Below are 10,371 nucleotides of genomic sequence, written 5' to 3'. Positions count from 1 at the left end.
TGGAAAATTGTTGTTATCTATTCCTTAGCAATATATCATAACTTCTTAAGCAACTGCTCAAAATTCTGATGCGATCGAAATCCACCTTCGCGATCAGAATCAGCATATACTTCCTTTAGGATTTCTCTCTATTCTTTGATTCTTAAAACATCAACATGTGACCCACTCACATCATGTAATGAGGATCTCAGAATAGAACTTAACAGAGTTAGATAATGGGCTCTAACTGATGTAGAGTCAAACTTATTGACTTTAACATCCTTAGGTAAATTTGGCAGCTTTGCAATCAACGCCCCTTCCTTTGGCAAAATAAACATATGGACCATTTGGTAATGGGACTATCTCAGACTTAGCCTTTCTCTTTACCATTTGGTCAACCGGGTTGACTATGGCCAATCCCTTTCCATTGGGAAGAGAATGCTTTTTCTGGATTTCCAGTGTCACCATTGTCACTGTCCATAAAGTTTTTTGGGAAGTTGATCTTCTAATCAAATTTTCTTTACTATCGTTCCAAATCATTGCTGATTCAGCAGCACCAAGCAAATAGATATGATCATTAAGGTTCATATCATAGTCTGTTTCATAGTAGTCCCAAAGGAACTCACTATGTGACTTACAAAGTGATTGAACATCCAAATTTCTCAAGACATTGACACCCAACTCTCCCGGCTTGTCAATATGTGACTTCATCTCTAAGATGTGATCACACATAGACCTTGCTTGCCATTAGGGCTTGAGTGACCTTGAACTTGTGGGTTAGGGAGAATAATTGGAGGAGGTGGAGGAAGAGAAGTATGACTTCCATGAGCCAAACTCGGGAAGTCATATTCATTAGGAAAGCTTGATTTGGGAAGATCATTGTTGTCTAAACCAGACATCAACAATGGGAGAAATTCACATAAAGTTGAGTTAAGTCCTTAATATAACACCCAATATGATATATTAAGGCTAGGACCCAACAAACTATTTTATAACTTGGAAGAGGGATGCCGTAATCCAAGCTATAAAATATTTGAAGGTAGGTGAATGACGATTCACCAATTTCCACCTAGATAAACGAAATGTATTATTAGGTTTTAATTGGTTTTGAAACTCCTAGATTCTTTTGAGATTCATTGAACTTTTCAATGGCATGTTTCAATCTCGAGTGTGCCCTTCAGGTTTTGTGACTGGGATGCCGAGGATCACAAAACAAGGTATGAAGTAACCATGCAAATATACTTGGTACCCTTAATATTTACCCCTCAATCGATGTGCCGGTTAACCACACACGCTCCAACGATACTATGATAAACATTAAGTTACCCTTTGCCTACCTTGTTAAGTCCAAGTTAGTGTGCCGGTTAACCACACATGCTCTACTAACAGCTTAAACAAAGTGCAAAGTGTAATTTCATGGATTAGCACCTTATTCACATTTTCCTAAGTAACTAAGATTGGGAATTTATAAGTGTTTAGTTACTTAGTATTTATCATTATACTTATAATGAAGGGAGAATTATAGTCCTTGTCCTACCTGTTCAGCTAACGACCCTCCACCGGTCAAGGAAGCGGTGAGTGAGAGTGGACACCCATTAAACTGCCATTTTATAGGCAGTTACCTTATACCCCCCTTATAGACCGGCTTCGTGAATGAGGCCTACTAATGGTAAGACGACTTGCTCTTATACATATAATATATTAAATTTTTAATATTATAATAGTATAAGGGTGCATTTTAGACATTTAAAATACTTGGTGGTTTAATCTATTAATTAAACTAGACTTTTAATTTAATTAAACTCAAACCATATATTTATGGATTAATAATACTCTTTTAATTAAACGCTTTAATTAACTATTAATAAAGTCCATAAGAGTTAATTTGAACTATTCAACAAAACATCATAATTCCAATTATTAAACTCAAAATTAAAACCATTTAATTAATTGTTTAAGTTATGAACCCAAGAGTTTTAGAATTCAATTCTTTTTTTCATAAAAAACTTTTCTCAAATTCCAAAACTTGAGGGCAAGTTTTGTAATTCTTGAAAACCTTTGGATTCCATAACTTATGGAATTAATGGTGTTTTATGATGAAACTTTCCATGTTCCATAACTTAAGAACAAGTTATGGAATTCTTTAAAACATTAACACCAAATTTTGTCACTCCATAAAAACTTTGAATCAAAATTTTTTTAAAAAACTTTCATATCCATAACTTATGGAAGTTTCAAAAACCCTTAAGATCACAACTTTAAAAAAAACTTTTGAGCTCCAAAATTTTATGACAAAATATGTAACTCCTTAAAACATTTAGATCAAACTTTTAAAACTAATAAAATAATCATATGATTTTATCTTTTACTAAATTTGACCTAATTCAACTCATATAACAAATTATTCAAATTTTACAAATAATTCGTTTTTCACAAAACAAGTAATTATCTTAAAATTTGACAAACGTCATGTTTTTTTTCCTTTTTTCTTCAACTTGAAAATAAAACATTTGCATCAATATAACAGAAAACAACTCATGGCTCTGATACCACTGTTGGGTTTTGAGCATTCTAACACTCCTATGGTGTACATGCAACCCTATAAACCTTGGATCTATGTTTTCTCTATTATACATGCAAATATTAACTATTCCAATGTTTCATCATAACTAGCATATTATGAAGCACCTATACTACAAAGTTCTAGTTAGATGACATACCTTTTGATGTAGCTTGATGTCTTCAAGCTTTAAGAGCTTAGCCCCAATAGTGTGGAAGCCTCAAATGGAATCACAAAGCACCAAAACACCTTGGAAGAACTTGAGAGAATATGTATGCACACTAAAATCGGCCCACTCTTATTTTCACACACTTGTGCCAATTTTGTGAGCCAAGGACCCCTTTATATATTATGGAGGATTAGGGTTACATCCATGTAAACCCTAATACCCATGACCTTTCATTTACATAGGATCCATGGGTTAAAAGCTCCATGGACCATCCATGAAAGCTTAGCCCAACCTAAATGAACTTGGCCCATTCCATATATATATAAGAGTCCATATTTAATTAGTTCTTCTTGATCACTTAATTAATTCTTAATTAATTCTTGATCAATACTAATTAAATAATATGATTCCATATTAATATATTAGAACTTATAATATATTAATATAAATCATAAATATATACTATTCTCAAAAGACTATCCATATAAATTGTGCCGGTGAAGTGCAACCCAAATGGACCATGTCGGGTCGGGTCAAGTACATACCAAATATAGTTATGGACTTAGACATTAATCCAACAGTATGTGGACCCTTTAGATCCACCACAAGGGACACTTGTCGCTTCTACGTGACTTTTACAGACGATTAAAGCAGATATGGATATATCTACTTAATCAAGCAAAAGTCAGAAACCTTTGAAAAGTTCAAAGAGTTTAAGAATGAAGTAGAGAATCAGCTGGGCAGGAAAATCAAGATGCTTCGATCTGATCGAGGAGGAGAGTACCTAAGTCTTGAGTTTCACGACTATCTAAAAGAATGCGGAATAGTTTCGCAATTGACGCCTCCTAGAATGCCACAATTGAATGGTGTGGCTGAGAGACGTAATCGAACCTTGTTGGACATGGCTCGTTCTATGATGAGTCATGCTTCATTACCAATCTCATTCTGGGGGTATGACTTAGAGACTGCCGCCCATATCCTTAACTTAGTTCCCACCAAGAAGGTTGCCAAGACACCTCACGAGATGTGGACAGGGAAAGCTCCCTCGTTAGCACATGTCAAGGTTTGGGGTTGTGAAGCTTTCGTAAGACGAGAGACTCACGACAAGCTAGAACCTCGTAGTGAGAAGTGTTATTTCATCGGCTATCCACATAAGTCTTTTGGCTATCTCTTCTATAGACCAAGTGACAATGTTGTCTTTGTTGCTAGAAGAGGAGTTTTCAGAGAGAGAGAACTTATGAGTCAAGGAGACAGTGGGAGTCAGATTGACCTTGAAGAGCTTCAAGAGTCAGGAGATGAAGGAACCTCTGACACTGGCGCTCAACCTGAGGAGGAAACTCCTATTGAAACAATTGACCAGTCCTTACCTCTTAGACGTTCCAATAGAGTTAGTGTTCCACCCCAGTTTTATGGTTTCCATATTACTACTGACGGGGATACGTTTATTAGTGATAGTACACTAGTAAATCTGGACGAACCTAATAGCTATAAGGAAGCCATGGCAGGCCCAGAGTCTGCTAAATGGAAAGAGGCAATGGACAGCGAGATTCGGTCCATGTATGACAACCAAGTTTGGAATTTGGTTGATAACGTACCAGGTCGTAAGACAGTCGGGTGCAAGTGGATCTTCAAGAAGAAGACAGACATGGATGGGAAAGTGCACACTTATAAAGCGCGATTGGTCGCGAAGGGCTTTACTCAAACTCCTCGAGTTGACTATGATGAGACCTTCTCGCCGGTTGCTAAAATAAAGTCAATAATCAATTATTGTATATTAATACATGTTGAGTATTTTCTTTTGTTTTGTAGATCTCATCCTCCATTATAAACCTTTAACTTTTAAATATACACACATAATATTTTATACCGATTATTAAATAATTTATTGATAGTTATCCACAATTCTATTGCGTAAGACTATCGTTTTATATCTAACTTACTAAAATGTTAAGCAAAATGGTGAACTTTGTGTTGGAGTAACCGAAGGTATAAAGAGCTATGAAATCGAATGTTTTTATTGCCTGCTGTTTATTGAAGAACTGATGCCTCTTTAAGTAGCCTAAGAATGCTCCTACAGACCACAACTTCAAAACTACTTGACTATGTCAGTCCACCACCACAAAGCCTCCTCGTTTTGAATTACAAGATTCAACACTATAGCGCTTGTTTTACATATTTCCATTCTCCGGGGTGTTTAAGTGAAAAACCCATAAAGCCAAAGGTGTTTTTTTGTAAACATAATATAAAGTCAACCCCTTGTATTCACGTTAACTTGATTATCTCCGGTCCATGTACACACCATTTAATTTCTGTATTCAACACCCATCGGCAAACTTTCTTTCTCCCGGCTCAAAATGAGTTTATCCAATGCACGACCTCTTTCTGCACCATTGGCAGATCCTCCGAGTTTCATCGACACTCAGGAGGAATGTCTACCGAGAAAGATGGAATCAGTTCATTTTGTGATGGGCAACAGTGATGATCGAACTAATAATCGATTAATCCAATTCATAAGGTACTTCCAAGATGAAGTAGTAACTATTTGATTTCCAAAATAATGACATCAATTTGAACAGGAGCAAGACAGTGAAGCAATTGCCTCTATCAGAGGCGTTGATAGTACCCGAAACCACAAGTATTTATGAAGCCCGCTGTCAGATGGTTGCTCAAAGATCTGATGTTCTTGTACTCACTAACTCAGATGCGTTCCTCACTGGGGTATTGACGAACAAGGTCTGTCTTGAATTTATAATCACCCACACATTTACAGAAAGTTAATTACCTTTTCTGGTGTTTTAAGGATTTTGCCACAAGGGTTATTGCTCATGAGATTGATTTGGTGAACACGCCTGTGTCAGAGGTGATGACAGAGAACCCAATTTTCGTTTTGTCTGATACTCTTGTAGTGGAAGCCCTGAATTACATGGTGAAAGGTTGGTAAAAGTATTTAGGATTAATTGTATGTTGATTGTTGGTGTTAATTTGCTGAACTTTCTAATTAATCCTATGAATTAATTTATGCATATGCAGAACAGTTTAGTCAGTTACCTGTTGTAGAGAATGGCAAGGTTATTGGTTTACTTCACCTGCTTTTATCTTTATTTGATGAAACGGAAGATATGGAAACGGCAGCTGAAAATTACGACAAGGTTGTAGAAGCTGCGCATGCAGTGCAAAGAGTCACACAGAGGTAGTATTTATTAGGATGAGTATTTTTGGATAAACAAGAAATTTGTAAATGAAAAAACAAGTCCTATTATTATTATTTTATTTTTGTCTAAAATGGCTCATTTGTGCTAAAGATATTTTCTCGTTCTTGAAAAATTAACCGTGTTTCAAAATAATATATTTTACATGTACTTCTGAACAGCGCTTTAACCGTGGAGGAATTTCCTCGAGACAGTGCCATGATTATACCTGAAACCAAAACTATATACCAAGCCTGCTGTGATATGGTTGCTGATGAAAGTGATGCTGTAGTACTCACCGGCTCAAATGTGATATTCAGTGGTATATTGACAAAAAAGGTTTGTCTTTAATCTCAACATTAATTTAAAACCAATCCATCGTTGATTGCTCCATCAGTTTCCCTAACTAGGTTTTTTCGTATTTGAAGGATATTGTATCAAGAATCATTCCTTGTGGGATGGATATTGTAAACACACCTGTGTCAATGGTGATGACAAAGAAGCCAATTTTTGTGTCCTATGATACTCTTCCCAGGGTAGTCCTGCCAAAGATTGTACTGCAAGGTTTGTATCCAGTAGGAAAAATTGCATGTTTGCTTTCGTGTCAGATGGTTTAATTCATTAAAGTTAAGATGAGAAACGAAACAGAGGTTTTGGGGCTAACTTTTATGTGTTTTTCTATGTCCATTTGTCAACGAATACAAGAGTAATTTAAATAAAACCAATTTCAACTACTTATACTAAAAAGACTGCAACTACTGCCTACTAAATCTAAAGTGCCCACATGGCCATTTACTTATTCATACTCTAAGCAAAAGACTAAACTACACCTAATAAAACCAAATGCTTTGAACCAGTCACCACTTTTGACTAAAAGTGAGGTTTTAAACCCAACATATATAGGTTGCAAACGTTGCTTTGTAACTCAATTCATAACTCAGTTTTAGCTTCATCATAAAAGCCTTTGGCACCAAGTTATATGTCCCCTTTTTTACCGTTGCTGTACCTTCTAATCAAGTGATTTAATCTATGAATGCAGGACAAGGGACACATTTGCTTGTGAGAGAGAACGATGAAGATGGTGGTTTTATTTACCATTCACTGAGTATACAGGGTGGTGTTCTCACCAATACAAGAACGACTACTAAAAAACATAAGCTTCTAGATGCTCCACAACATACATCTGTAGATCCCCCACAGCAATCAAGTAAACCACTTCCAGGTGTGAACAGAAATGTGGATTGCTATGAAACAGATGGTCCTAGTCTTACACCTTTTGTGCACGTGTCCAGTTCACCATATCCCAACATTGATCCTTATGATAAATTTGTCGCCCCTACAGTTGTGTCACGTCACCCGAAGCAATCAAGTGAACCACTTTCAAGTGTTAATGGCAACGACAAGTGGGATGAAACTCATGGTCCTGGTCTTACACCTTTTATGCGCGTGTCCAACTCACCATATCCCAACGTTCATCCTTATGATAAATTTGTTGCCCCTAAAGCTGTACTACGTCACCCGGAGCAATCAAGACCAGGTGTTAATGGCAACAACGAGTGGGATGAAACTCGTGCTCCTAGTCTTACATCTTTTGTGCGTATGAGCAATTCACAATATCCACATGATTCTTCTGATAAATTAGTGGCCCCACCTCCACAACATACAGATGTACGTCCCCAGGAGAAATCAAGTAGAGCACTTCCAGGTGTTAATGGTAGCGATGAGAGGGATGAGAATCATGGTCCAGGTTTTACACCTCTAATGCGTTTGACTAATTCCACATATCCCAATTATTCTCAGGTGACTATATCTCCAAATCTAAACAATCTTGTTGTTGATTTAGTCCCCCCTCAACAACATAGATATTTAGCTGTGAATGGCAAGGGTGATGATCAGACAAACAAAAAATCATCCACTAATATTGGGTATGTCTATGACGAATTAGTCACTACTTCATTTTTAGCATTAACGAGAAACAAATATTTTGCTTGCCTTTCGACGACAATTAGTTTTTGATTGTCCTATGAAGGACCCCAGCGATATACTTGAAATTAGGGACAAATAGTTTGTCTGAAATATAACATAAAGCAAACATTTAATAACTAAAATTAGATCTGACACTCTCCATTTTTTCAACTAAACATCTAAATCTTGATTACCTGTGTTTTTAATATGATGGCATGCATTTTGACAGGGTTTCAATAGAAAGGAAGACAGTGGAGCAAATGGGTATATCAGAGGCCTTGATATTACCTCAAACCACAACTATTTATGAAGCTTGCTGTGCGATGGCTCTTCATAGAGCTGATGTTCTTGTAGTCACCAAGTCAAATGGGTTACTTACTGGGATACTAACAAACAAGGTTTGTCTTAAATTTTAAATCAAACCATTATTTACTTGTTAGTGTATCCCACATTGGTGGGATACAGGATTCAAATTATTTATATATGTTAGAGCATCTCCTGTCTCCAAAAGTGCTTTTTTGGAGAGACAATATTGTAAGAAACTAAGCAAAACAATTTCTTGTATGAAGGAAGAAACGAAACAGTGAACATAAATATGAGAAGATAAGATTACTTGCTCTCAAAGTTAAAACAAAAATATGAGAAGATAAGATTACTTCTAAAACAATAAAACAAAAGACTTTGACTCCTACTATAAAACTGGGAAACACAAATTAATAAAAGGAAACAATCTAATTTTGCCCTTCAACTAACCGATTAACCCAACAAATATTAGGCTCCACATATATTTTATATGTGGAGCCTAATATTGTTTCTCCAAAAGAGCCCTTATGGAGAAAGGGGAGGCTCCAACATATATAGACACTTATAAGACGGTGTCGCACCAATGCATGATACACTAAGATTACCATGTTGAAGAAAGTTGATTAACCATTTTGTTGTTTAAAGGATATTGTAAAAACAGTGATCGCTTCTGAGATTGATTTGCTGAACACACCTGTCTCAAAGGTGATGTCATGTAACCCATCTTGTGTGATGTCTGGTACGCTTTTTGTGGATACCCTTAAAAAGATGGAATATAAAGGATTTACACAATTACCTGTTATTCAGAAGAATGGAAAGGTAACCGGTTTATTTTATAATACGGGGGTGTCCGCAATGACTAACTACGAGAAAGTTTTAGAAGTTGAAGCACAAGGATCCGCTCCGAGGTAGTATTTACCCTTTTTATATTTGTTGCAAGCAAACTAACATTCTTGCAAATAAAGTATAACACCTTCTAAAAATGCTAAATTTTTGGATAAACAAAATAAATTAAAATGTAAAAATGTGCCTTTCTTATCTGTTTTAAAATGGAGCCTTCTTTAAACAATAATCTCTTTGACTTTTTCATAAGAACAATGTTATATCTCTAGAGACGATCACTGTTAAACATGAACATCCAAAACTCGATTAACTATATTTCCATAATAATGATGTTTAACTATTGACATGTATTTAAACAGGGGTCTGAAAATGAAGCAGATGCCTCTAGAGCATGCCTTTATGGTACCTGAAACCACAACTATCTATGAAGCATGTTGTCGGATGGCTGCTGGAAAATTTGAGGTTGTAGTACTCACCGACTCAGATGGATTATTGATGGGTATATTGACAAAAAAGGTTTCTCTTCAATCTTCACTTTAATTTAAAATCAACCAAATAGTGATTATTCCACCAGTTTCACTAACTACCCTTTTTTATGTTTAAAGGATATTGTAGGAAGAGTCATTCCTAGTGCAATTGATATTCAAAAAACAACTGTCTCGAAGGTGATGAAAACAAACGAAATATTGCTGTCTTGTGATACTCTTCCTGTGGAAACCATGCAAGAGATTGTGAAAAGTACGTAACTTTGAAAAGAAAAAACTATATGTTGGTCTTTGGCGAACCTTCTAATCTTGTGATTTAAATTATGAGTGCAGGTGGATGTTTAGATTTGCTTGTTATAGAGAATAGCGAGGATAATAAATTGTTTTATCTGCCGTTGGCTACTTCTTTTCCTTATTAATGGATACCGTATTCTGGTTATTATGAAGACGATGATACGTAAGCTGTTGAATCGGGTGTCTATAACCACAAAGGTGAGTTAATTACCGAAGAACACATTTCCCATAATACCTTATTGTATTTTTGAGTTTTTCATGTACAATATCTGATATGTGTAAATATTTATGCCAGATACTTTATGTAATAACTATTACTTGTTGCATTGACAAAATTATTTATACTTTGTAATTCTCAAATAGAGAGGGGGGGTGGGGGGGGGGGGTGGTTATCTACTTTAGATTGAGTATGAGACTTGTAAGTTGTGACTGACAGTCTATAAAATCGTTTACGAGGGGATAGGTCTTGTAACCTATGTCTTGGTTTCATGTGTGTTAGATGCATGTTATCAAAATATTTGTTTGAGGTCTCCAAACGGGTTTTGAATGTCATGCTACTAATTTGTTTATACTTTGAGTTACCAA

The 10,371-nt window shown here is 35.9% G+C and overlaps 1 protein-coding gene across 4 annotated transcripts; it reads left to right on the top strand.

Moving 5' to 3' along the window:
* Positions 1-4,994: 4,994 nt before the first annotated feature.
* LOC145128375 (uncharacterized) lies at positions 4,995-10,130 on the top strand. Of its 4 annotated transcripts, none has more exons than XM_079063182.1 (13): positions 4,997-5,223; positions 5,285-5,441; positions 5,509-5,641; positions 5,739-5,898; positions 6,079-6,235; positions 6,325-6,460; positions 6,936-7,118; positions 7,239-7,821; positions 8,091-8,259; positions 8,810-9,072; positions 9,367-9,523; positions 9,613-9,745; positions 9,826-10,130. In XM_079063182.1, the coding sequence occupies exons 1-13, from the start codon at positions 5,063-5,065 to the stop codon at positions 9,909-9,911; spliced, it is 2,478 nt and encodes an 825-aa protein (XP_078919308.1). In that variant the 5' UTR covers positions 4,997-5,062; the 3' UTR covers positions 9,912-10,130. The 4 variants fall into 4 exon arrangements, 3 of the variants coding, with proteins under 3 accessions (XP_078919308.1, XP_078919307.1, XP_078919306.1); XM_079063181.1 differs by having other exon boundaries at positions 6,936-7,821; positions 8,810-8,869; positions 8,972-9,072; XM_079063180.1 differs by having other exon boundaries at positions 4,998-5,223; positions 6,936-7,821.
* Positions 10,131-10,371: the final 241 nt, after the last annotated feature.

The sequence above is a fragment of the Lactuca virosa genome, chromosome 8, assembly GCF_052849685.1.
Source record: "Lactuca virosa cultivar CGN04683 chromosome 8, Lactuca_virosa_CGN04683_v6, whole genome shotgun sequence".
In the NCBI taxonomy this organism is placed as follows: Eukaryota; Viridiplantae; Streptophyta; class Magnoliopsida; order Asterales; family Asteraceae; genus Lactuca; species Lactuca virosa.
Note: the sequence above shows the minus strand (reverse complement) of the source record. Positions and strands in the feature narration are given on the sequence as shown.